This window comes from Pteropus medius, unplaced genomic scaffold (assembly GCF_902729225.1).
Source record: "Pteropus medius unplaced genomic scaffold, Ma_sr-lr_union100, whole genome shotgun sequence".
In the NCBI taxonomy this organism is placed as follows: Eukaryota; Metazoa; Chordata; class Mammalia; order Chiroptera; family Pteropodidae; genus Pteropus; species Pteropus medius.
This window is the reverse complement of record NW_024349564.1, coordinates 613328-641243: the sequence shown is the minus strand read 5'-3', so window position 1 is coordinate 641243 and position 27916 is coordinate 613328. Positions and strand designations below refer to the sequence as shown.

At 38.5% G+C, this 27916-nt stretch overlaps 1 protein-coding gene and 1 long non-coding RNA gene across 2 annotated transcripts; one reads left to right on the top strand and one right to left on the bottom strand.

Moving 5' to 3' along the window:
- Positions 1–91: 91 nt before the first annotated feature.
- LOC120618855 (zinc finger protein 665-like) lies at positions 92–19498 on the top strand. Its single transcript, XM_039882899.1, has 4 exons — positions 92–170; positions 3010–3099; positions 7929–8055; positions 14353–19498. The coding sequence occupies exons 2-4, from the start codon at positions 3085–3087 to the stop codon at positions 16500–16502; spliced, it is 2292 nt and encodes a 763-aa protein (XP_039738833.1). The 5' UTR covers positions 92–170; positions 3010–3084; the 3' UTR covers positions 16503–19498.
- On the bottom strand, positions 8049–27833 carry LOC120618857 (uncharacterized). The gene is made up of 3 exons (XR_005657318.1): positions 27732–27833; positions 9000–9100; positions 8049–8878 (listed from the first exon to the last, which is right to left on the bottom strand). It is a non-coding gene; the product is annotated as an uncharacterized LOC120618857 (long non-coding RNA).
- Between the last annotated feature and the right edge of the window lie 83 nt (positions 27834–27916).

Sequence of the window (27916 nt, the reverse complement as noted above, 5' to 3'; positions counted from 1 at the left end):
CGCCCCCTTGCGGCCCGCGCGCACGCCGGTACTCGCTCCACGCCCCGCCCCCTACTGGTCGCGCTCCGCCCAGGCCCCGCCCTCAAGTCGCCCCGCCTCTCCTCTTGGTGCGCTCAGTTTCTCACAGACCCGGAAGCGGAGAAGGCAAAACCGAGGTCGCGCTGCGGGGAGTAAGTTTCTGTCTTTCTATTTTAAACCTGTGTCTCGCCGCCCCCACTCCCAATACTGGAGTATGAGGTTGCCACGGACCTTAACATCATCGCATTCACCTCGTCTCTCAAGTAAATTCAGATGTCGCTGTGAGAGGCCGGGGGCGCTTTCCTTTGCGTTTATATTGGCTCTGAGGCTGGTCTCTGCTCTCAGCTTTTCTGCCTTTGGCCCAGGTAGACACCTCCTTTCGCCTCTTTTCCCTTCTTAAAACCCTTTAGCGATTTCTCCGCTTCGCTTACGACATTAAAGTCCTTACGCTAGGTGGATTCGCGGCCTCCAACTTCGCCCTCGAGGTCCCAGGGGGCAGCGCCGGTCACCCCGCCTCAGGTGAGGCGGCATCCTCTCTCTAGTCCTGGGATTCTGGAGACTCTAACCCTCTCCTGAGACACCGTCTCCTCCCCTTCTGCTCGCGTCCACCTCAGGCCGGGTCCCTCTGCTCCTCAGGCCTCCCCTTCGTACTCACCCTTCCCCTGGCCCTGCGTTGGGGGAGGTGACCTGGGCCTGACTTGTGGCACCCAGTGTTCCGTCCCAAATTCCCCTCCAAGGGAAAATGTGCTCTTTGTAGACATTTGAGTGTCTTTCTTTCCTGTGCAGCAGCTTTTTCTTTTCTTTTCTTGTCTATTTTTAGTTAATAGCTCTTAACAGTTTTAAGGTAAAAACTTACAGGCATCTTACTCCCCGTCCCTTCTGAATGTGAGGGTGAGGGGGTCAACGGAAACAGAGCGATAGAGAGAGAGAGAAAAACTGAGGAGAGAAGATGAGGGAGAGCAGATGGCAATGAAGAGAATGAGTGAGGGATTTGGGAAGAGACTGTAAGAGTGGAAGAATAAGCTGTGAAAGTAGCAGGGGGAGAAAATAGAAGTTTAGAGAAAAGTAGGATCTCCAGGGAGATGAAGGTGAGCAAAAAGGAAGGTAGGCAGTAGGTGTGGGGCAACAATGGTGAGGCACTTCAGACAGAGGTGGGTGGGGATAGAAGAGTTAGATCCGTGGGCCACAGCCACATGGTACCTGGGGCTGAAAGGACAAGGGGTGACAGGGAGAGCAGAGAACCAAATGGTAGGAAGGAAGTCTAGCCACCCTGGGATGCCAGAGTGTGGGGAGACACAGAGCCTAACAGAGAAGGATAAATGTACTGGGAAAATAAAGAGGGAGCCAAGAAAAGGGAAGAAAGTGGTGAAATACAGAGAGATTGGGGGCAATCAGAAAAGTTGGGTAGAAAGAGCAACAAGAGGAGTTAGAAGTTAGTGGGCAGAGACTCATGGACATGGACTATAGGCTGGTGGTTACTAGAGGACTATAGACCAGTGGTTACTAATGTGGGGGGAGGAGGAGGGAGATAGGGTAAAGGGGGTCAAATATAGGGTTTAGGGGGAGGGTGAAGTGGGTAAAGGAGATCAAATATATGGCAGCTGAAGGAAACTGGACTTTGGGTGGTAAGCAGAATATACAGATGTCAAATGATAATGTACACATGAAAATTTATAATTGTATTAGCCAATGTTACCCCAATAAACAATTAAAAAATACAAAATAAAATTTAAAAAAAAGAAGTTAGTGAGGCAGGACAGGTGTGAGAAGAAATACAAAAAAGGGGAAGCAGGACAGCAGAGGAGAACAAAATAAGCAGAATAGCAAAAAAAAAAAAAAAAGAGATAAAACCAGGCTATAGATATAGAGAAGGTGAGAGGGAAATGCATAGCAATGAAGAAAGGGGAGGATGCCCTTCTGGATACATATCCAAAGGAAATGAAAACATTTTGAAGAGATACCTGCACTCCCCCAGCATTACTGCATTATTCACAACGGCCAAGATTGGAAACAGCCTAAATGTCTTTGATAAAGAAAAGGATTTCCTTTATTTTTATGGCTGAATAATATTTCATCATAGATACATAGACATAGATAGATCCAACATAGGTGAACCTGGAGAACATTATGCTAAATGAATTAAGCCAGACAGAGAAAGACAAGTACTGTATGATCTTGCTATATGTGGAATCTAGAAAGGTCAAATTCAAAACCGGAGAGGAAACTGGTGTTTACCAGGGGCTTGGAGGGGATAAAATGGGGAGATGTTGGTCAAAGGGTACAAACTTTCAGTTGTAAAATGAATAAGTTCTGGTTATCTAGTAGGGCATAGTGGCTATCGTTAATCATACTGTATTACATGAAATTACATACATGAAATTTGCTGAGAAAAATCCTAAGTGTTCTGACCACACAGACACAAACAAAAATGGTAATTGTTAGTTGATGGACAATTGATTGTGATCATTATTTCACAGTGTAAATGTATTTCACATGATCAGTTTTTACACCTTGATTAGACACAATATGTATTTGCTGATTATGCCTCAGTAAAAGTGGAAAAGAACAAGCAGGTGAGAGGCAGTGCTAATCCCACCTCACATTAGATTGCTGCGGCATTTTATATCCAGCATTGAGCAGCAAGGCTTTGGGTCCTCCATTTCTGAGGACTGAGATCTGGGGTGAGGGTGGGGGGGCCCGGCTCTGCCTTGGGTTTGATCAGGGCCAGGTCTGTGACCTGAAGGGGAGTGTCGGGGCAGCCAGGGTCCCCATTGCTGCAGTGTGTCTGAGGACTTCACCAGGAGGGGAGTGCGATCTGAAGAGGTGGGAAAGCTCACCTGTTGGTCTCTGAGTATGAGTTTGCTGTCCTGAATCTCCCTGTAGCAGGGGCAGCAGACATTGTCTTTTTCATGGGATGAGGTGTCCCCTGTGTGTGTGGTTGTGGCACAGGAAGCGGGGATGCTGATAAACAGTATATTTTCAACTTTCCAGTTTGACTTCTAAAGACTCTTGTTGCCTGAGAAGAAGTCTGGAAGAGGAGGCAGAGAAAAGAAAGAGGGGTCAGGAATGGCTCTTTCTCAGGTAAAGTCGTATTCTCAGTTGATTGCTGTGTCTGTCCTTCCTGAAATGCCCTTTGACTTGCTGATCTTGTGTGAGCTGAAGTGTTCTGCCTGACACTTGTTCACACTCAACCTGGACCTTCCTTCAGTCCCTCTCATCCTAGTTAGACTCCGTCTTGCTATTACCGTGAAGAGTCTCCACTGGGCATCATTGTGGGCAGGGCTTCACGCCCTTGGATTGGAAATGGGGTATGGGTCTCGTGGCCTCAGCGGGGTTAGGCAGCAGGGGTTGTTTGGGGGCCAGTCTGGATGCACTGTCACCTCTCTGTCAACCAGGATATAAAGATCCACATGGAAGTCACGTATTTATATTCGCCAGTACCTGACGAGTTCAGGAAAAGGGACCAATAAGTGGAAATCTTTTTGATTGTTTTGTAATACATTTGAAGCTAAATGAGTGTGTAACTGACTTCAAAATAGTAATGACTGGGAATGGACTGGAAGGTTCCCCAACAGACATCAGTGACAGAGGCTGTTATATTCTATTGTCAGTTTTAAAATATGAAGTCAACCGAAATGTCTGACAGTTGGAGATTCTTTAGATTGTTTTTATCATTCATTTCTCAGAGGTTGCATCTTCACTCTGTGAATTGTATCCTTTGACACCCAGGTTTTATTTTTGATGCAGGTAAGGTTCCAGCTTTATTCTTTTGCATGTAGATACCCAGTTTCCCAAGACCATTTGTTGAAGAGGCTATCCTTTCCCCACTGTGTAGTCTTGGCGTCCTTGTCGAAAATCATTTGGCATATGTGCAGGGGTTTATTTTCAAGTTTTCTCTTTTATTGAATTGGTTTATGAATCTGGTTTAATGCCACAATCACACCACCTGATTACTCTTACTTTGTAATATGTTTGAAATCTAAAAAAGTGAAGCTTCCAACTTTTTTCTTTTTTCAAGAGTGTTTGGGCATGTTTTTTCCTATTTCTGCAGAAATTGCCATTGGGATTTTGATAGGGCTTGCATTGAATCTGTAGAACACTTTAGGTAGTATGGACATTTTAACAATATTGAGCCTTCCAATGCATGAGTACAAGGTATTTACTATTTATTTGTATTTTTTATTTTATTTTTTTAGTAATGTTTCCTAGTTTTTAGTGTAGAAGTCTTTCACCTCCTTAGATAAGTTTATTCCTATGTATTTCATCCTTTTTGATACTATGGTAAATAAATTTTTTTCTTACTTTCCTTTTCCTATTATTTCTTGTCAAAGTGTATAGAAATACAACCGATTTTTGTGTGCTGATTTCCTACTACTTTTCGAAAATTGTTTTTTAGCTGTGACAGTTTTCTTGAGGAATCTTGATGGTTTTCTACATATAAGATCTTATTATCTGCAAAAAAAGATACTTTTGCTTCTTTTCCAATTTGGATAACTCATTTCTTTTTCTTGTCTAATTGCTATGCCTAGGACTTCCAGTACTTGGTTGAATAAGAGTGTGGAGAGTGTTTATCTTTGCCTTCTTCCTGAACATAGAGGAAAAGTCTTTCACTGTTGGATATGATGTTAGCTATGAGCTTTTTATATATGGCTTTTATTATGTTTAGGTAGTTTACTAATCCCAGTTTGTTGAGTGTTTTTATCTTGAAACGCTGAATTTTGTCAAATGATTTTTCTACTTCAATTGAGATGATCATGGTTTTTTTCTTCTTTTAATGTGACATATTACATTAATTGATTTTTGTATGTTGAATTATCCTTGCCTAAGAAGAGTAAATCCCATTTGATCATGATGTATCATTGTTTTATTGTGCTTTTGAATTTGGTTTGATAGTATTTTGTTAAGGATTTTTCCATCAGTGTCGATGAAGGATATAGGTCTGTGGTTTTCTTGTGTGTTTCTCTGGGTTTGGTATCAGAATCATGCAGGCTCCATAGAATGAGTTTGCAAGTGTTCCTTTTTCAATCCTTTGAAGATTTTTAGAAGGATTAGTGTATTACTGCATACATGTTTGGGAGAAATCTGCATGGAAGTCATCTGGTCCTGGATTTTTTTTTTTTTAATGGAAGTTTTGATTACTGGTTGAATCTCTGCACTTATAATTCCATTCACATTTTTTATTTATGATTAGGTCTTAATAGATTGTATGTTTCTGGAAATATATCTATACTTGTAATTTTCTTACATATATTTTTCCATACTTTTTTTTATCGTATTAAAAAATTTCTGTGACATCAGTTGCAATGTCCCCTTTTCATTTCTGATTTTAGTTATTACAGTCATCTGATTTTATTAGTCTAGCTAAGAGTTAGTTAATTTGTTAATCTTTTCAAAAAATCATTCTTGGTTTGCTGATATTGTCATTTTTTTATTCTCTATTTCATTCATGTCTGTTCTAATCTTTCTTATTTACTTCTTTCCTTCTGGTAAATTGAGTTTAGTTTTTTAACTTCCTTGAGGTGTAAAATAATTTCTTATTTGAGATCTTTGCTTTTTTTAATGTAAGCATATGCCACTGTAGATGTTAGTCTTAGTACTGCTTTCACTGCATCCCTTACACTTCGATATTTTGTGTTTTCAGTTATATCCAGACAGTATAAAATTTCCCTTGTGATTTCTTTTTTGACCTATTTATTGTTTAAGGGTGAGTTGTTTAATTTCCACATTTTGTGGATTTTTCTGTTTTTCTTTTGTCATTTGTTTCTAGTTGTATTGTGGTTAGAAAATATACTTTTTATGATTTCAATTAAAAAAAAATTTTAAGATTTATTTTGTGGCCTAACATGTGGTGTGTCATGGAAAATACTCCATGTGTGCTTGAGAAGAATGTGTTTCCTGCTGTTGTTGGGTAGAATCTTCTGTATATGTCTGTTAGGTCCATCAGTCTGTAGTGTTGTTCAAGTTTTCTGTGTGGGTGTTGTATCCATAACTAAAACTGGGGGTACTGAAGTCTCATATATTACTGTGCTGCAGCCTATTTTTCCCTTCATTTCTCTAAGTGTCTACCTCATATATTTGTGAGGGCTAATGTTAGATGCATGTACATTTATAATTGCTGTATCTTCCTGGTGAAAGTACCCTCTTATCATTATAACATCCTTTGTCTCTTGTGACAGTTTTTGTCTAATAGTCTGTTGTGTTTGCTATAATAAGCCACCCCTGCTGTCTTTAGGGTCTTGTTTGAATGGACTATCTTTTCTCATTCTTTTATTTTTAGCCTGTCTCTGTCGTTAGATTTGTGAATTTTAACAGTTCCAGCTCTTTGACTCTCTTTCTTGTTCTGTTTTTCCCTCCTTTTCTCTCTTTTGCTGGACTCTGATCAGGCATACTGTACAGTGGCGAATGGCAGGAGCCATGCCTGGCTCCCTTTTCTCTGATGTGATGGCAGAGGAAATGCATACAGTGTTTTCTGCTGATTATGATGTTTGGTGAAACGTTTGTCCTTAATGACAGTCTTTTCCCCAATTTCCTTTTGTCATGATTTTTAATTATCTAATCATTTTTTCACATATCCACTAGTATGATGAGTTCTTAAATTTTAATTTGTTAAATGAATGTTTAACATGCAATTTTTTCAATCTTGACTCATTGTTTTATGAATGGAATAAACTGGTTGGTATTTGTTATGCCTATATATCTAAATGGATAAAATCGAATTTATAATTTTGAATGTAGATATTTTATAGAGACTGGAGTTAAAATACTTTGGTTTTTACATGTTTGTACCATTCTTTTTACTAGCCTTTATAGAATGATGTTGGCAAACTAAATTAAGTATAATTGACACATTTTCATTGTCCAAAAGATGCTGAAATACACATGAATACAAACAATAATGAAAAAAAATCATCCAAAAGTATGTCATTGAGACACAACTCTCATTTCAGTTAATTTGTGTGTTTATATGTATGTACATGAGTGCAAAGATGTTGAAATCCATAATTTCTATAAAAGACCTCATTTCATAAATAAGTTTTATATTTTTAGCAGTTGAAGTGATGTCTTAAATATGTTCCATGGCTTTAAATTTTTTTCTACATTATCACATGAATGATTTAAATAGTAGCAAAATATGTGCATGTGTGTGCGTATGTATGCTTGTAGACTATAATGACCTTTTATGCAATGCCATGTTAATCTTGAACTTCATTCTGGTTTCTCAGGGCACCATCTGCCAATATACTTTTAATGGTCTGTCTGTTACTTAATTGTTTGATTCTTTAAGTTCAATTCTAAAGCTTTTCCACATGAGTTCAGGTGTTTGCTGTGTCATTTCTTAGCTGTTTGATCTGAGGTGAGTTTCTTATAGTGTCTGTGACATAGTTTTCTCCTCTGTAAAATGGGACCAGACTTTTCTCTAATGATCTATCATGTTGATAAGAAATACATGTAAAGCATTTAAAGCAGTGTTTAGCACGTTTTTGAAAACATTTAGTCATTGCTGTCACTGTCATCACAATTTAAGAGTCTGACCTTTCTTTAATGGCACTGTGAACTTTGTCATCTCTGAAGACACCAGTCATGCTGTAGCTCATCTAGATATTGAATATCACTGTGTAGAGAACATAATATCTAACATTACTGCATAGAGGTGAGTGTTGAATTCTTATTTGTATATTTCATGAATTGTCCACAAAAGTGAGATATCTACATTATTTTGGAGGATATCATAATCTCTTATGGAAAAGCATGAGAAATTAAAATTAGGACATATAACTTTCTCAAATTCCTTTATGTGGATCCATCAGAAGGCACATGTTGACTGAATTGATGCTTACACCTCTCTCGTTTAATGTGAAGATAAGAACTGTTTTCGTGGCTTCTTTGATGAAATGTGGTTTTCATTTCAGGGATGGTTGACATTCAAGGACGTGTTTATAGATTTCTCTCAGGAGGAGTGGGAATGCCTGGACCCCACTCAAAGGGCCTTGTACAGGGACGTGATGTCAGAGAACTACAGGAACCTGCTCTCTCTGGGTGAGGATGGCTTCCCTCAGAAGTCAGGATCTGCCCTGGATATCATTAAATTTTTCCTTATGTGCGTCTTGGGAGCCCTTACCATTGACTTAAGTTCTAGAGTTCACTTGACTGATATCAAAGCCCTGTTTACTCAGAAATGAACTGTTTTATTATTTGGCATCAGGACTTTAAACTTGCTTTTTCTTCAGATGATCAGCCCATCTCATGATACATCAGGGTTGTTCCAGAGCTTAAGTAATTATAAATCCCTATGGTATGTATTTAAAATATCCAGTTTTTTAAAAAATATCCAATTTTATGTTTTCTGTCCCTATGCTTCTGATTCAGTAGTTCTTGGAAGAGCACTAGGCCTCTGCATATTACATTAGTCCATATGCACAGAAGGAGGCAAGCAGTGGATGGATTTGTGAAATATTTTTCTAGACCCATCTCTAACGTCCTCTCAGCTGAACAAACAGCTGGGATTCTGGAAAAGCCACAGCACTTGATATTCCTTTCTTATAATCAGGAATTTCTGTCTGACCTGATTATGATCTTCATTTTGGAGGAAGGCAAAGAGCCCTGGACTGTGGAGAGTGAGGTGAAAAACAGCAAAAAAACCAAATTAGTTGGAATGTATCCAAGGAGTGTACAGAAGTGAGAGCTCAGAAAGGGAGAGAGGAAGCCACACCTTTAATAGTGTTTGGAAAATGGGAGACTTCTAAAGTAAAACAGAAGTTTGTTTCTTGTGAACTTTAAAAGAAATATTTCTTCTCCCCATCTTACCAGTCTGTCCTTCAACATGGAAAATTTATCCTGTCACCTTCTGCTGGTGCTGTAGCTATAAAAGAGACAAAAGCCAATCTTTGTAATGATCACAACACTGTTTTCTGGCCCCGTGACTTCTTCGATTCCTCGATTTTGAGGAGCATGGGGCGGGCTGTTTCAAATCTGTCTCTTACCTCCTTGGTCTCTTCTGTACTTGATCAGATGCTCAGTTTTCAGTCCATTTAGATCAGAGCTGAGGCCTTTGTAGTCCCGACTCCTGTTCCATCCCCATTTGCTGTAGTTGGAAGACGTGACCAGGAAACAGGAAAACACTGGCTTTCTTTTTTTCCATCTGGCGCCCCAGAAACTGCATAGAGCTGTCTCTAGCACTGTCTGCCTGTTCAGATCCCTCAACCATTTTCTGTTCTGATTTTGCTACACACTGGAGGGATATGTGTCACAGGGAGCTGGGTTGGAGCTTCTGTAAATTTCTTACTCAGGAAAACTGTGAAGACAGTGGGCAGAAAGATCCTGTTTTTGATCTCTAGTCCTACGTAGGGAGCATGTATCAGTCTTTCAGGATCTTAGCTTGGTGCCTGTGGGTATCTGTGATATTGTAGGATCCATCTCAGGATCCTACAATATCTGACCCATACCTTATATATTCTTCTCTCTGCACCACTCCACATTGTTGGGCATGTAGACTTTTCTAGATTTCATACTCTCTTAAATTTGCATTCTCTGTAACTTCCTTTGAAATACACAATCTAAACTTTTATCCTATTTCCTGTTGTGATAATCCTCCTGTAGGAGATGGACAACTTCTGGTGGACTCCTTTACAGAATGGGTTTACTTAAGTCACAGAATATTCCTGAAGGAGATTATTTTAATATATTGCAATTTTATCCTACTACATAGAGCAGCAGCACTGGTCAGCATGTCTCATGATACTGAGATAGAAAGTATCGTGAGAGTCTGGCCAATAAGTGTTTTCAGTTTTCTTTGCGGTTTTGAAGAACATCAAACAGCACCTCTCCAGGGCACTGTGACAGTGTTGATCACACATACATGCTAATTATTATCCCCTTTGTGTCACAAGAAATAGTATGGAAATTTCTCCTCAGAAGAACATAGTCCAAGTTCACATCTCCTATCACTGAGGCTGTTGACTAAACCATTTTTCATGCCACATTTTTCATCCCATGTGTGTCATTGTGCATTCTACCTCAGTCTCTCCCCAGCCTCTGGCAAATAGCATTCTTCTTTTTACTTCTATTAATTTGACTATTTTAGGTACTTCCCATAAATAGGATCATATAGTATTTGTCTTTTTTGTGATTGGCTTATTTCAATTAGCATAATGTCCTCACGGGTTATTCATGTTATAGCAAATGACTGGATTTGCAACTCTTTTTGAACGCTGAATAATATTCCATTATGTCTTGACCACATTTTGTTTGTGCAGATCATCTGTCAGTGGGCATTTGGGTTTTTTCTACATCTTGGCAATTGTGAATAATGTTTCTGTGAACATGGGTGTGCAAATATCTCTTCGAGATCTGCTTTCCGTTTTTTTGTGTGTGCACCCACAAGGGGAATTGCTGGATCGTGGTGTTATTCTGTTCACACTCCTATAACAAAGCACCATAGACAGGCTAGCTATTAACAACAGGAAAGTGTTTTTCAGAGTTCTGGGGGCTGGATGTCTGAGGTCAGGGTGCCAGCATGGTTAAGTTCTGGGGGAGACCCTCTTCCAGGTGGCAGACAGCTGGCCTGTCATTGTATCCAAGCATGGCAGGAGAGCTGATCCCTGGTCTCATCTAAGGGCACTCATCCTGCTCATGAGGGATCCATCCTCATGACCAAGTTACCGCCCAAAGGCACACCATTGGATTTTGAAGATTTCAGTATTGGAATTTTAGAAGAACACCAACATTCAGTCTATAGCATACAACATTTTATTTTCCCAGCTGCATTAAATAAGAATTCCCATTTTTTCTAATTCTTTCCTAAACTTATTTCCTATTGTTTTGATGGTACAACATCCTAACGAGTATGAGATAATATCTGATTGTGGTTTAGAGGTGCAGTTCCCTGATGATTAGTGGTGCTGAACATGTCTTTATGTTTGTTGGCCATTTGTATCATCTTTAGAGAAATGTCTGCTTAAGTCCTTTGCTCATTTTTTAAAACAGGATATTTGGGGTGGTTGTTCTTGTTGAGGTTGTAGCACTTTATGGTACTGTGATTTACAGTAAGAAACCTATATTTGGTCTTCATCCCCATTTCTGACATGAGCTCCCAAAAGCCTTGGAATTTCCTGAGCGATGAGAGCAATGGGAGGATCTCTTGTAACATTTAGTCTCCTGTCCTCAGTTCCTGCAGTCCCTTCAGGGTCTTAAAGGTGAAATGGTGTCTTATTCATAAGAAGCCCTTTAAGTCACAATTCTGTTTACGTTAGTGAGGTGACTTGGAAACCCCCAGTGATGGGAAGGCTGGTTGTCAGGGGAGCCAACCATATGATTAGAAGGTTGGAACTTACAGTCCTACCTCCTGACCTCCTGGGAAGAGAGAGGGGCTAGAGATTGAATTGAATCATCAGTGGCCAGTGATTTAATCAGCAGTGCCTATGTAATGAAACTTCCACGAAAACCCAAAAGGAGAGGGTCCTGAGAGCTTCCAGGTTAATGAACGCGTGGAGGTTGGGGAGCGTGGTGTGCTGGGAGGGGCATGGCAGCTCCTCGCTCTTTCACCATACTTTGCCCTCTGCATTTATTCATCTGGCTGTTCTTGAATTATATTCTTTCATAATAAATGAGTGGTTTAGTAAGTAAAATGTTTATCTCAGTTCTGTGAGCCACTCTAACAAATAAATCGAATCCAAAGAGCAAACCCAAGGAAAGGGTCGTTGAAACCTCTTATCTGTAGCTGGTCTGTCAGAAGCCAGGTAACAGCCTGGAGTCGTGATTAGCATCTGAATGGGAGAGGGAAGGGGTGTTTTTATAGGACAGAACCCTGGTTTTTAGAGTTCTCCCAAAGTATTTTTCGTTTGTATATTGCTGATAATTTGGTGTCCCTGTGGAGTCATCAGTGCCTAGAGTTGACCGGTCTTCTCTCTAGCTGACATCACTCCTGTCTTGTTTCTTGCAGAGATTATGTAAAGAGATCCAGTGATATGATTTCAAGTCATTAGAGACCCTAGCAAAAGGGACATTCTTATTTTTAATACCAAATAAGGAGTTTTAACCTAAAAGTCTCTACACCAAAATTGTTAAAATTCTTTTTCAAAAATATATAATGTAATATTTTATTAGATTCTTTTTCCTTTTTCTTTTTTAATAAACTAATGTGACTCACATTCTTGAAATGCTCAGACCTTGGCAAAACCTATTGCTAGCCTTGTTTCCTAAAACAAACTCTGCCCACCCAGCCAGGAGATCATTATGAACCCGTGGTCTTCCTACTTTGTTGAACTGTTGATATGATTTTATCATGTCTGCATGGGTGTAAACTGATCCATCTGCTCATGTTGGACATTTTGTGGTTTTTCCCTTCCAGCTCCTGCTAAGAGCATTCTTGCACAATTGTCCTGGAATATCCGTGTATGTTTTTCATGAATAAATGCCTGGGAATGGAATTCACATGATACTCAATTTGATAAATTTCATAGCAAGTATTCTAATAGGCATAAATCTGCTTCCACTTACAACACCACACTCTCCATTTTTAAATCTCCTTCATTTTGCCCCATGCTCATAGTATAATTCCCATAGTTTAAAATGAGACAGTATTATGCTACTTGCTAAACCAGTTCTTCTTTCTTCCAAAGTCAGGATTTTAGTTGCCCTCCTGTTAACCTCCCACATGCCCATTACTCCCTATCCTCCACTCGCCTTCCCCAGTCCTGACCCCCTCACCTGGCACCTTGATCTGGCTGGAATACACTGTTATTTCCTAGCATGTTAAGTCTCTGCTCCCATACTCCGCCCACCTGCATTCCTCAGACTGTAAAAAATGCCCCCTTCATCAGCAGAACCACCTTGTCAGGACATGACCTAACTAGTATGTGCAGGGGTGACGGCTGAGGAACACTATCAGTGACATAGCCCAGCAAGCACACCTCCCTTGAAGTATTTCTTTCTGAGCTCTTGGTGATCTGCACTGCCTGGGTGGGCAGTAGTGCTTTAAGAACATGTCATCTGAGTCTGTGAGTCCAGGTTTAAATCGTGTTTCTCTTCCTATGTAAACGGAGGTTATATACATAAAACCTTTGAGTCTAATCCTTTTATTGAAAAATAGTAGTAATTTCCACCAAAGTTTTTAAAAGCATATGTGCTTTTAGATGACTTAGCATAGTGCACGTTTTATACTAAAGACTCAAAAGTTACTTTTGTGTAATAAATGATATTGTCATATTTATTATGAGATATCCTTTTGCCTGTACTATATTGTACTTTTTATTTTATAATTTGTTCTCTCATCTTAGTTAACAAATTTTCAAAGCACAGACTGTGTTATATATATTGTGGGGCACTGTGTACACAGGGAATTGCTCTAGTGGTTTGCTATTGTATAACTGCTGCCATAAAATCATAATGGTGACCTTTGGCTTCCTTCTCGTAGTCTTCTTTATAATGTTACGTATTTTCTTGACCTGATACTTCAGAAGTCAATGATCCCAGTATAGTTTCCAGCTCCCATGTCGTGTGATCTTTCTGAAAGTTCTTTCTTTATTCTTATGGGGGAATATTTACCGTTTAATGGAGTATAATTTTCTATACTACAGACTTCTGTTACTTATTGCTGGTTTATCATGGTTTCCTAGAGTTACCTGTTATTTATTGCTGGTTTATCATGCTTTCCTAGAACATTTTATTTAATAACTTTTATTTTGATGTGGAGATGATGGTCTTTTAGCATGTATTATGCAATATAACTAACATGCATCACTTGTTGATGTTCTAAAATGCCTATTCTTAATGGGTACACAGATAGTTTTATAACAGGTATTTAGAAAAATATTTTGTTCTTAAAATAATTTTAAAAATTGTTTTTAATGTGATATTTGTTCTACAATTTTAAACTGCCCATTATTTAAATTACTTAAATAATCTTATTTGTATTATTTACCATTACAATGTTATTTGTTCTTTGGCATTAATTTATGTGTAATATGTATAAAATATGTATAATTTTTTTTCTCAGTTATGAGATAGCAGTATGGTTACTGTAAATTGGCATATATTTTGGGGTCATGGTAGAAAAATACCTTTCTTTGAGAGCTATCATAAGTTTGCACAACGTGTTTTTATCATAAGGTGTTTAAAACTAGGCTGCCCTAAAATTAATTTGAATTACATACAACCACTATTTTGTTAGTAAAGAACCCTATTTTCTCACTGTTTTTAAAAATTCGAATACCATGGTTGGGAAGTTTTATTAACTGTTCAGTATAACTGTACTTTTGGTGTCATATTATTTTTACATGAAACATTTATTTAGAAACTGTAGTTAATAGGATATCTGTGGTTGTTTATATCTTGTAGACATCTCTCCTCCACATGTGATCAAGCTATTACAACCAACAACAACCAGTGATAAAGGAGAAGTATTTCGAACAGTGATGTTTGGTGGACCGGAAAGCCATGTAATCAAAGACTTTTACTTAAGGGAAATCAAGGAAAATATGCAAGCCTTTGAGTGTCAGTGGAGAGATGATGAAAGAAATTATAAAAGAATGCCTATAACCCATAGAAAACATCTCACTGATAGAAGAGATCAACACGGTAGAAAGGATGCAGGAAACAAGCCTATTGGAAATAGGCTGAGATTCAGCTTTCAGGATGAACTGCAGATATTTCATACTGAAGGGAACATTTATGGATGTAATCTGGCTGAGAATTCTGTCAGCAACACCTGCTCAGTCCAAGCCAACATTTCTAATAACTATAGGAATGATTTTAGGCATCTTTCAGTATTGACAAAAGACAAGAAAGAATGCAGGATAAAACCTTACAAATGTAATGAGTGTGGCAAAGCCTTTAGTATGCATTCAAGACTAATTTACCACCAGGTAATCCATAGTAGAGAAGGACCTCACAAATGTAATGAGTGTGGCAAAGCCTTTAGTGTGCCTTCAAGCCTATTTAGACATCAGGTAATCCATAGTGGAGAGAAACCTTACAAATGTAATGACTGTGGCAAGGCTTTTAGTGAAAAATCAAACCTTACATGCCATCGGAGAATACATACTGGAGAGAAGCAATGCAAATGTAATGAATGTGGCAAAGCTTTTAGTGTGAGTTCAAGCCTAAGTAGACATCAGATAATCCACACTGGAGAGAAACCTTACAGATGTAATGTGTGTGGCAAGGCTTTCCGTAGAAAATCATACCTTGCAAGTCATCAATGCATTCATACTGGTGAAAAACCTTACAAATGTAATGAGTGTGGCAAGGTTTATATTTACAAATCAAACCTTGCACGTCATCAGAGCATTCACACTGGTGAAAAACCTTACAACTGTAATGATTGTGGCAAAGTCTTTAGTGAAAAATCAAACCTTGCATGCCATCGGAGCATACATACTGGAGAGAAGCGATACAAATGTAATGAGTGTGGCAAAGCTTTTAGTGTGAGTTCAAGCCTAAGTAGACATCAGATAATCCACACTGGAGAGAAACCTTTCAGATGTAATGATTGTGGCAAAGTTTTCTATAGAAAATCACATGTTGCAAGACATAGGCGTGTTCATACTGGTGAAAAACCATACAAATGTAATGAGTGTGGCAAGGACTTTAGTCACTCTTCACATCTTGCAAGACATCTGAGAATACATACTGGAGAGAAACCTTACAAATGTAATGAGTGTGGCAAAGCTTTTAGCGTGCGTTCAAGCCTAACTAACCATCAGGTAATTCACAGTGGAGAAAAACCTTACAGATGTAATGTGTGTGGCAAGGACTTTAGTGAAAAATCAAACCTTGCATGCCATCTGAGAATACATACTGGAGAGAAACCTTACAAATGTAATGAGTGTGGCAGAGCCTTTAGTGTGCATTCAAACCTAATTTACCATCAGGTAATCCATAGTGGAGAGAAACCTTACAAATGTAATGAATGTGGCAAGGTTTTTAGTTATAAATCAAACCTTGCACGTCATCAGAGCATTCACACTGGTGAAAAACCTTACAACTGTAATGAGTGTGGCAAAGTCTTTAGTGAAAAATCAAACCTTGCATGCCATCGGAGAATACATACTGGAGAGAAGCGATACAAATGTAATGAGTGTGGCAAAGCTTTTAGTGTACATTCAAGCCTAAGTAGACATCAGATAATCCACACTGGAGAGAGACCTTACAGATGTAATGATTGTGGCAAGGTTTTCTATAGAAAATCACATGTTGCAAGACATAGGCGTGTTCATACTGGTGAAAAACCATACAAATGTAATGAGTGTGGCAAGGACTTTAGTCACTCTTCACATCTTGCAAGACATCTGAGAATACATACTGGAGAGAAACCTTACAAATGTAATGAGTGTGACAAAGCTTTTAGCGTGCGTTCAAGCTTAACTTACCATCAGGTAGTCCACAGTGGAGAAAAACCTTACAGATGTAATGTGTGTGGCAAGGATTTTAGTCACTCATCACAGCTTGCAAGACATCGGAGAATACATACTGGAGAGAAACCTTAAAAATGTAATGAGCATGGCAAAGTCTTCAGTGTGAGTTCTTGCCTAGTTTACCGTCAGGTAATCTATACTGGGGAGAGGCCTTACAAATGTAGTGGATGTGGCAAGGCTTTTAGGTATTACCTTAAACTCAGTGTTCACCAAAATAATTCTTACAAATACAGCAAATATGGAAAAATTTTTACAGTAGTGCTCACTCTTTAGTAGATACAGGAATATATACCCTATAGAGTAATCATACAAATTAAACTGCGTGGCAAAGTTTTTACCCAAACATCAATGTTTGGGAAACATATTGGAGCGATATCTTTTTAATGTAACGAGTGTGGCAAAGCTTTACTCAAGGCTACCCCTTGGTGCACATCAGATAATCCATACTGGAGAGAAGCCATATAAATGTTTGTGCCAAGGTGTTCAGTCAAAAGTTTCACCTTGCAAATCATTAGAAAACTCATACTGGAGAGAAACCTTACAAATGTAATGACCATGGCAAAGTCTTTAGTCAAAATTCACACCCTGTCAGTCACCAGAGAATTCATATTGGAGAGAAGCCTTACAAGTATAATGAGTATGAAAAAGCCTTTGGTATGCACTCAAGGTTAAACAAACATCCAGTAGTCTATATTGGCCGGAGACTTTGCAAATGTAATGGATGTGACAAGACTTAGCAGGTGTTCACACCTTGGGCTTCATGAAAAATTACATAACTGGAGAGAAGCCATACATATGTATTGAATGTGGCAAGGCCTTTAGATAATGGTCAGACCTCAGGATTCACCGAATTCATTCTGGAGAGAAACCTTACAGATGCCATGTGTGGCAAAACCTTTACTTGGGGCTCACACCTCACCAATCATCAGACACTCCATACTAGTGAAAGAACAAATGTATTGCCTTAAACTCAAGGTTCACAATTCACTAGACATCAGAATATACATCTTTGAGAGAAACCACACAAAAGTAGTGTGCATACTAAGGCTTTTACCCAAAGATCAAAACTGGGACATCAGAGGATTTATATTGGAGAGCCACCTTACGAATGTAATGAATGTCATAATGCTTTTCATCAAACATCTATGCATTTGGATCAATAGAATTCATGCAGGACAGGAAGTATACAAATATATGGGACTTCGAAATACTATCAAGATACAATGTGTCCTTGGGATTCGAAAGAATCCTTACAAATGTAATGAATGTGGTAAAAAATTTAAGCAGTTCTCACAACTGACCCATTCAAAATTCTGTAATAGGTATAAGTCTCTAGTTCTGAGATTAACCTGTGTTATTACATACTGCAGAATAATTATAAGTCAAACAATGTTAAAACTCACGATATGCTGTATGTCACAGGGACAGGATGTGTACAAACAGCTCTTTTTTTTTTTCCTCTCTTTAATTGCCGCCCCCCTCCCCCCATACTTCCACCCCTGACTTACGAATGTTGCCATCTCCTTTTTTTTAAGAACTGGATCTCTGAAGGCAGGGTGTCTCCTCCCACGCTCTTGCAGCGCGCACCTGGGGCCTGGCGCGCCTGAGGCCTGGCACACCAGGGTATGGTCCATGGCTCCACCTGGGGCATGAACCCAGGACCTTCTGCGTGTAAAGCAGACGTGCTAACCACTATACTGTGGATCCACCCCCACAGCTCATTATTTTTAGGTTTGTAATATTTAGTTATCTGAGTTTTCTTGAAAAGACTCTTTTACTATTTATGATTCTTAACCTGAAGTTTGAGGGCTGTTGATCCTATGCCTTCCTTACAGGCCTTTCATGATGGTCTTTGGGAGAGAATTTACAGAGTAAAAGGGCCAACTTCATTGGGTATGATTCACTCATATCCATATTCTCTGGATATAGTTCATTCATATCCATATTCCCTAGATAAACAAAGACTGATTATCATATTTATTATTGTATGAATTAGCATCAGGGAAGGCAGAGAATAGTGTAAAACTATGGTATGTTATCATGGTTATTCTGGTCCCCTTCTCCAGACAGGCCACTGTAGGTCATAGAAAAGAATGCTCTACGAACTGACCATGAAACAAATGGGCCCAGACGTTAAGGGACTGAGCTTTCCATGGGAAGAGAGTGGTAGGTCACTAGGGAGCACTTACGTAGTAGAAATAATAGAGAAGAAATGGTGGTGAGTTTCTCCGTTGAGTAGCAATAGCTGTTGTATATCAAAAACTAGTGGGAAATTAGTTTTATTTTCGGAAATTGAAGAAAGAGCTGTTATCTGAGAGGGGCATTTAATCAAAAGAACCAGAACAGAATGTGCATGTGGTTGATTCACATTTACCTATTGGCATTCCTTTTGCCGTTTTATTCAGAATGTATTATGTCTTGTTTTAATTAATAAAATTTAATCATCCCCCATAATCCAGGACAATCTCCCCATTTTATCCACTGACCTTAATTCTCTTTTGCCATATGCCATAACATAGTTTTGAGGATCAGGGAATGGACACTTTTGGGGGTGCAGTCATTATTCTCCTTACCATAAGAGAGAATATCCCTCGATTTACCAACCAGAAACTCAGAACACAATAGGTGAGGGTAAATTTCCAAAGGAAATGGGAATTTAGGAAAGGAGATGATTTATTAGTGGCCAAAAGTGACAAAAGTCCTCAACTGATGGGGAGATCAGTCATTTCAGATGAAAGAGTTGCTGAGTGGACACAACCATAACAATCTACTACAGAGCAAAGTCACAGTCAAATCTCAGACAATTTATGTTCTCTCAATGTCTCAAGATCACTGTTATGACTACCACCATCTGAACATAGTACTAACAGGAAGTACAAGTGAAAGTGGATTTGTATTGACTTATAAAATACCCAGAGGTTTGTTTTTAATTCCTGTCCAAGTTGTTCTCTTTGTCCTTTTCTTATAAAAATGGAATGTAGAATTCATAAAAATGATTATGTGAGGGTACCAATGCATTGAAATCTTATTCTGTTGTATTTAAGAAAATAAAACATTTTAAAAAATCATTTTTTAGAACATTGGGTCATGTTTCTTCTACCAACAGTTTAATCCCACCTTCATAGGATACTTTATAACTAACAAGGTACCATTAGGCTCTCAAGGTTTAAGGAATCTATAACAATTTCCTTCCATCATGGGACCAAAGAATGAACAATTTGGTGGTTATATACTTGGAACTTGCACTTCAATTATTCTCTACACACTCTGCCCCAGGACATTTATTGGGCTGTGACAAAAATACCATAGCACTGCAGTTTCAGACTCTGATCCCTTAAAAATTCTTCTCAATCATGAATATACACCATATGGTTATGTTTCTTTATGTCCTTTTTTTGTGCCCAAATAAACCCATGTCACACGTCTTGATTTACATGAAGTAAAAACAGGACTGTAACAATGTGGAAAAATTATGAAATCAAAGAAAATTTCAGAAACAAGGAAAAAAAAATCTCGAGTGCGGAGCACTCAGTGAAATAGGTGAACAAGAGATAACTTGTTACATAGAAAGCTTCTTAAGGAGAGCATGGTAGACTTCCTGCTGATGAAGAAATGGCTTGAGGGAATGGGGAATGGTGACCTATTAAGTGTGTTAGGGTGTGAACAGGGTAGGACTCGGTTGAAAGTACCCACTTGCGGTTTGAATTTCTAGCTGGTATAAAAGGAGGGGGCTCTCAGTTTGTACTATCAGCTTTCTCAGATGGGTAGAACAGGGAGAGGTGGTAGTGAGGCTTAAAAGATGTCAGAAATCAAACATCAAGAAATAGAATAAGGGAAAAACATGGCGGAATGAGAGACATCCTCAGATCTCTCTCCTTGAAACAATAAGCTGAACATCTAAAACTGAACAAAAAACACCCAGACTGCACACCAGCACATCTGAGCGTGGGATCTCCACATAAGAGCTACCACGAGTCAGAATCCCGGGTGTTGGTCTGTGGACTGGGAGAAACAAAGAAGCTGCCTCTCACAGCAGGAGCCACTTGTAGGAGGAGGGGGAGGGGAGAAGGAGCGGCGAGTTCCCTGAACAGCCCTGCCTGAGAGTGTGTGAGCTCCACGCGGCCGGCGGCAGTTCCCAATCATCAGGGCAGAAGGCAGAGAAACAGGGATGGCAGAAAAGTGGGGTTGCAAAAAACCAGTTGATTTTTACCAGCTGCAGTTGCAAAAGTGAGGCTGAGCCCCAGACTCCAACCCCCAACCCAGAGTGCCCCTTGCCCCATACCCTCTGAGATGGAACGCAGCCCCAGGGGAATCTGAGCAAACACCACCAAAACTGTCACTAACACTGACAGGAACTGAGAATGAGGGTAGTGAGCATGATTAAACATCTATAAGGAAAAAAAAGACATTATTAACACTTTATATAAAGCAGAGATCTAAGAAGCTTAGACACCACCTACTGGAAACCAAAAGAAAAACACCTTATTTGCAACAGGTTAGGAACCATTATATAATAAATCTTCTTTCTGGAAAAAAAAAAAAACACATTTCCATTAATGCCCAGGTGGAGAAATAGTCCCTTAAACACCATGAACAACCATGGTGACAAGGCATCTCAGAAAGAGAAAAATCTCCAGAAAATAAGCTTACAGACATAGAAATATGCGACTTAGGTGACAGAGAATTCAGAATGGTACTTCTGAAAAAACTCAGTGAGATTTGAAGTGAATCATATCGACAGTTTCAAGAATTGAAAAAATAACTAGATGAACAGCATGAGTTCTTTAGCAAGGAGACTGAAACCCTCAAAAAGAACCGAATAGATCTTCTGGAGATGAAAAACACACTGCAAGAGTTGAAAAATGAAATAACAAGCTCGGGAAATACAGTTGACTAAATGGAGGAAAGGATCAATGATATTGAAAACAGAAATCTAGAAATAAATCAGAAGGAAGAAGAGAGAAATAATGAAAAATAATGAAAGAGAAATAAATAAATCAGAAGGAAGAAGAGAGAAATAATGAAAAATAATGAAAGAGAAATAAAGAACTAGCTGATACCATCAGGAGAGGAAACATAAGGATAACGGGCATTATCGAAGGGGAAGAAAAGGAGCAGAGACTAGAAAGCATTTTTGGATAAATAGTTGACGAGAATTTCCCAAATCTAAGGAATTAGCTGGAGCTTGGAATTCAAGAAGTCAATAGAACACCCAATTATCTCACCTCAAAAAGGCCTTCACCAAGACACATTGTATTAAAATTATAAAAAATCAGTAACAAAGACAGAATTCTCAGGGCAGCAAGGGAAAAGATGGTAACCTATAAAAGAAAACCCATTACATTATCATCAGACTTCTCAACACAAACCTTACAAGCCAGAAAGAAGTGGAATCAAATATTCAAAGTATTAAATGAAAGGAACTACCAGCTAAGAATAATGTATCCAGCTAAGCTGTCCTTTAGATATGAAGGAGATATAAGATCTTCTCAGACATTTAAAAATTGAGGAAATTCTCCACTACGAGGCCTGCACTACAGGAAATACTGAAGTCATCTCATCTAAAACAAAATGACAAAAAGAAAAAAAAAAAAAGAAAAAAGCAGAATTAGGAGTAAGATGACTAGCAGGCTTGTAAAAGAAGAGGAATGCAACCTTTACTAGGAACAGGGCATAATAAGCTTAAAATAAGAAGAGATTTGCTATAGCAAGATAGTAATGAATGTTTAGCATACATAGGGACAAAATGAGATAACAATGACTGAAAAGGGGAGGATTCAAAGATCCAAATTCGGGAAGGGGAATGGTGATAAGGCACACACAGAAGAAAAAGGACGGACTGTATATAAACAACTATCCTTTTCATATTCGTAATAGTAACCACAGGCCAAAGATTTAGAATGGAAGTATATAACATAAATGAAGAAGAACCAGAGGCAAAACCCACAAAAGTGAACCAAAATAAAGAAAACGGAGACATAAGGACAAGGAAGCAATGGAAACACCGAGCTACCAGAAAGCAAAAGATAAAATGACTATAAGAAGGCCTCATATTTCAATAATCACCCTAAATGTAAATGGACTGAACTCACCGATAAAGTCACAGAGTTGCAAAATGGATCAAAAACCGAAACTCAACCATATGCTTCTTCCAGGAGACACATCTCAGCTCCAAAGACAAATATAGAGTCAAAGTGAAAGGGTGGAAAACGATATTTCAAGCAAATGGCATTCAGAGAAAAGCGAAGAGTAGCAGTACTAATATCGGATGAAATAGACTTCAAAATCAAAAAGGTAAAGATACTGAGGGACACTTCATAATGATAAAAGGAATCATGTACTAAGAAGATATAACACTTATTAATATCTATGCTCCCAATCAGGGAGCCCCAAAATATGTAAAGCAATTACTAACAGAACTAAAGAGAGAAGCAGACCAAAACACTATCATAGTAGGGAACCTAAATACCCCACTGTTGGAGATGGACAGATCATCCAAACAGAAAATTAATAAGGAAATAACATCCTTAAATGATATATTAGACCAACTGGAAATAATTGACATTTACAGAGCCTTCCATCCCCAAACAGCTGCTTATATATTCTCTATTGCACACTGAACATTCTCAAGGATTGACCACATACTGGGACACAGAGCCTCAACAAATACAAGAAGGTTGAAATCATACCAACCATATTCTCTGATCATAATGTTTGAAACTAGAGATCAACTGCAAAAAGAAATCAGGAACAACCACAAATACATGGAGATAAAACAATATGATACTGAAGAATAACTGGGTCAGAGAAGAAATAAACAGGGAGATCAAGAGATACATAGAAATGAATGATAATGATAGTGCCACATATCAAAACTTTTGGGACACGGCAAAAGCGGTCATAAGAGGAAAGTTCATGTCATTACAGGGCTACCTCCAAAAACAAGAATGAGCCCAAATAGACAACTTAATGCTTCATCTTAAAAAACTACAAAAGGAAGAACAAATGAAGTCTAACGTCAGCAGAAGGAAAGAAATCATCAAAATTAGAGCAGAAATAAATGAAATTGAACCCCCCCCCCAAAAAAACCCAATAGAATAAATGCAGTAAAGGGCTGTTTCTTTGCGAAGGTTAATAAAATTGACAAACCCCTGGCTAGACTCACTAAAGAAAAAACAGGAAGGATACAAATAAACAAAATCAGGATAAAAGAGGGGAAATTATGACTGACATTGCAGAAATACAAAGGATCATCCAAGAATTCTATGAAAAAGTATATAACACCAAATTCAATAACCTAGAAGAAATAGACCAGTACTTAGAAAAATACAACTTTCCTAGACTGACTGAATCAAGAATAACTGGAAAATCTAAATAGCCCAATCAGCAGTATGGAAAGTGAAACAATCATCAAAAACCTACCAAAAAGTAAAAGTCCAGGACCAGATGGCTTCGCCAGTGAATTCTACCAAACATTCAAAGAAGATTTAATACCTGTTCCCCTCAAACTCTTCCAAAATATCAAAGAGGATGCAATACTTCCCAACTCACTTTATGAGGATAATATTACTTTGATACCAAAACCTGGTAAGGATAACACACAAAAAAGAAAACCACAGACCAATCTCTCTCATGAACACAGATGCAAAAAATCCTAAATAAGATACTAGCGAACCGAATACAGCAACATATTAAAAAGATTATACACCACGATCAAGTGGGCTCCATCCCAGAGGCACAGGGATGGTTCAGCATATGCAAATCAACTAATGTGATACATTACATAAAGAAATTTAAAAAGAATCATATGATCACATCAATAGATGCAGAAAAATCCTTCAATACAGCGTCCATTTATGATCAAAACACTTAACATAATCAATATAGAAGGAAAATACCTTAACATAAAGGCTATATAGGACAAGCCCTCAGCCAACATTATACTGAATGGTGAGAAACTAAAAATCTTCCCTCTAAGATCAGGAACAAGGCAAGGCTGTCCATTACTGCCACTGTTGTTCAGTATAACACTGGAGGTCCTAGCGAGTGCAATCAGGCAAGAGAAAGATAGAAAAGGCATCCAAATAGGAAATGAAGAATTCGAACTGTCACTATTTGCAGATGACATGATTCTCTCTATAAAAAACCCTAAAGACTCCACAAGAACACTACTAGAAACAATAAGCAAATACAGTAAAGTTTCTGGATACAAAATCAACTTTCAAAAATCAATAGCATTCCTATATTCTAATAATGAAGTGTTAGAAAAAAAAGTAGAAAAAATAATTCCTTTTGCAATTGCAACAACAAAAAAAATAAAATACCTAGGAATAAATCTAATGAAACATGTGAAGGACCTACATAATGAAAACTATAAGACCTTATTAAAAGAAATCAAAGAAAATACAAAGAAATGGAAAGATATTCCGTGTTCTTGGATTGGAAGAATCAACATAGTTAAAATGACCTTATTACCTAAAGCATTATACAGATTTAATGCAAGCCTCATCAAAATCCTATTGGCAGTTTTTAAAGAAATAGAACAAAAAAATCATCAGATTTGTATGAAAGCGCAAAAGACCCTGAATTGCCAAAACCATTCTGAGAAAAAATAATGAGGCTGGAGGCATCACTCTGCCCAACTTCAAATTATAGTACAAAGCGACAGTAATCAAAATGGCATGGTACTGGCAGCAAAACAGACACACGGATCAGTGGAATAGAATCGAGAGTCCAGAAGTAAACTCATATTTATACGGGCAAATAATTTTCTACAAAGAAGCCAAAAACATACAGTAGAGAAAGGAAAGCCTCTTCAATAAATGGTGCTCGGAAAACTGGAAAGCCACCTGCAAAAGAATGAAACTAGACTGTTGTCTATCACCGCACACCAAAATTAACTAAAAATGGATTGAAGACCTGAATAGAAGACTGAAATAATAAAATGCATAGAAGAAAACATAGGAACTAAACTCAAGGACCTTAGACTTAAAGAAGATTTTATGAATTTGACCTCGAAGGCAAGGGAAGAGCAAAAATAAATAAATGGGACTACATCAAACTAAAAGCTTCTGCTCAGCAAAAGAAACCATCAACAAGGTAAAGAGACAAACATCTCAATGGGAAAACATATTTGCAAGCAACGCCTCTGATAAGGGCCTAATATCCAAAATATACAAAGAACTCATATGACTCAATAACAACAACAACAACAACAAAATAAATGATCCAATTAAAACATGGGCAGAGGATCTGAACAGTCACTTCTCCCTAGAGGACATACAAATGGCCAACAAATATTTGAAAAGATGCTCAACATCACCAGCTATTAGGGAAATGCAAATCAAAGCCACAATGAGATACCATCTCACATCTGTCAGAATAGCTATAATCAACAGGACAAGTAATAACAAATGCTGGAGAGGATGCGGAGAAAAAGGAACCCTCATACACTGCTGGTGGGACTGCAAATTGGTACAGCCACTATGGAAAACACAACACAGAGTACTCAAAAAACAAAGAATTGATCTACCATATGATCCAGGAATTCCTCTACTGGGTATTTACCTCGAGACTTGAAAAGCCATATTCAAAAAGATATTTGCACACCGATGTTCACTGAGGCATTATTCACAGTGGCCAGGACATGGAAGCAATCAAAGTGTCCTATGATAGATAATTGGCTAAAGAAGCTGTGGTACTTATATACAATGGAAATTACTCAGCCATAAGAAGAGATGAAATACTGCCATTTGAGACAACATGGATGGACCTCGACTCAAGATAGTCAGGCTAAGTGAAGAAATAAGCCAGACTGAAAAAGTAGAAAATCACATGATATCACTTATATGGGGGATATAAACCTAAAAGAAACAAATGAACATGACAGAGACTCAGGGACATGGTCAATGGAGTAGTAGTTACAGAAGGTAGGTGGTGGTAGAGGAAGGGATAGGTAGATGGGGTAAAGGGGGTCAAATATAGGGGTGTAGGGGGAGGGTGAAGTGGGTAAAGGGGATCAAATATATGCCAGCTAAAGGAAACTGGACTTTGGGTGGTAAACACACAAAAAAATATACAGATGTCAAATTATAATGTACACCTAAAAATTATATAATTGTATTAAACAATGTTACCCCAATAAACTTAATTTTAAAAAAGTATTATATAAACCTGCAGTATCATTAATTTTTTGAAAGTTAATTTCTAAGTTAAAAACTAAGATACTTAAAACTTCCAAAGAGAAATAAAAGTTATTTAAAAAAATTGACACAGAAGTTGGAATAAGAAAATAGAACAAGTGTCATGAAGAGCACAAAAGTGGGTGAACCTAATCCTATAAATATTTACTTTCATATATTACCATAAAAACTCATTTGTTCTAACAAAAATCAAAGAATTTTTCTATACTCCTTGACACAAAACATTCAAAAACAGAAAAGATAGGTCAAAGTATCTAATTTAGCTACTTTAACGTTCAAATTAAAATTTCCACATGACTAAGAGTGAAGATTCAAAAGTTGAAATTACAATTATATCTAGTAATTAATGACAAGCAAAATACAGGATGCCAACTAGTATATCTCAAATGCGTTTGAGAAGTGTGGATTAGAATAACAAATTTAAAGAAAGAAATATTAATTTATATTCATGCAAGAAGAAATTTTTGTTCTTTTAATGTTGTGTCTCAGCCCTAGATCTCCACAGCTCCAGACCGGCCTCAGGAGAAACAGGAACCAAGTCCCCGGAGGCGCCTCTGCCTCCCAAGTGAATGGAAAACATAAGTTAAAAATTACATTCCTGTGCGTAGTATAAATATGCAGATCTCGCACAGGCTCAATTTACATTTCACGTTTTAGTTTCCATCGCCTACAGCAGCGGTCCCCAAATTTTTTGGCACCAAGGGACAGGTGCTCCTATGAGAATCTAATGCCTGATGATGGGAGGTGGAGCTAGGTGGTGATGCAGCAAATACAGATGAAGCTTCCCTCACTTGCCTACTGCTCACCTCCTGCTGTGCAGCACGGTTCCCAAGAGGCCACAGGCGGGTTCCGGTCCACGGCCCTGGGGTTGGGGACCCCTGACCTATAGGTAAATCTTCGGCTCTTGCTTGATTAGATTAAATGACACCCTTCCTCACCCTTCCTCACAGTCCCAGTGCTCCTCTCTCCTCGCTCCTAGGACTAGCACCCCTAAATGCCACTAAATAACTTTTCACTTAAACCATTTCACCTTGTTGTGAGGAATTAGCTCTGCTTCTTGCAATATAAGCAGCCCACGTACCTCTGATTCTGTACCTACCTGGCCTCCAAAGAACACCGGACAGATTCAACGGACCCAAAAGCAGAAACCAGAGACTGTTGGACCCGAAGACAAAAGAGCAGAGTCTTGCGGGGGCGGGAAGGACAGAGCCCGCCCCTCGGTCCGCCCACATGTCGATCAAGTCCCCAACTGCAGCCTCTGGGGGTCCCTCCCACCCCACTATC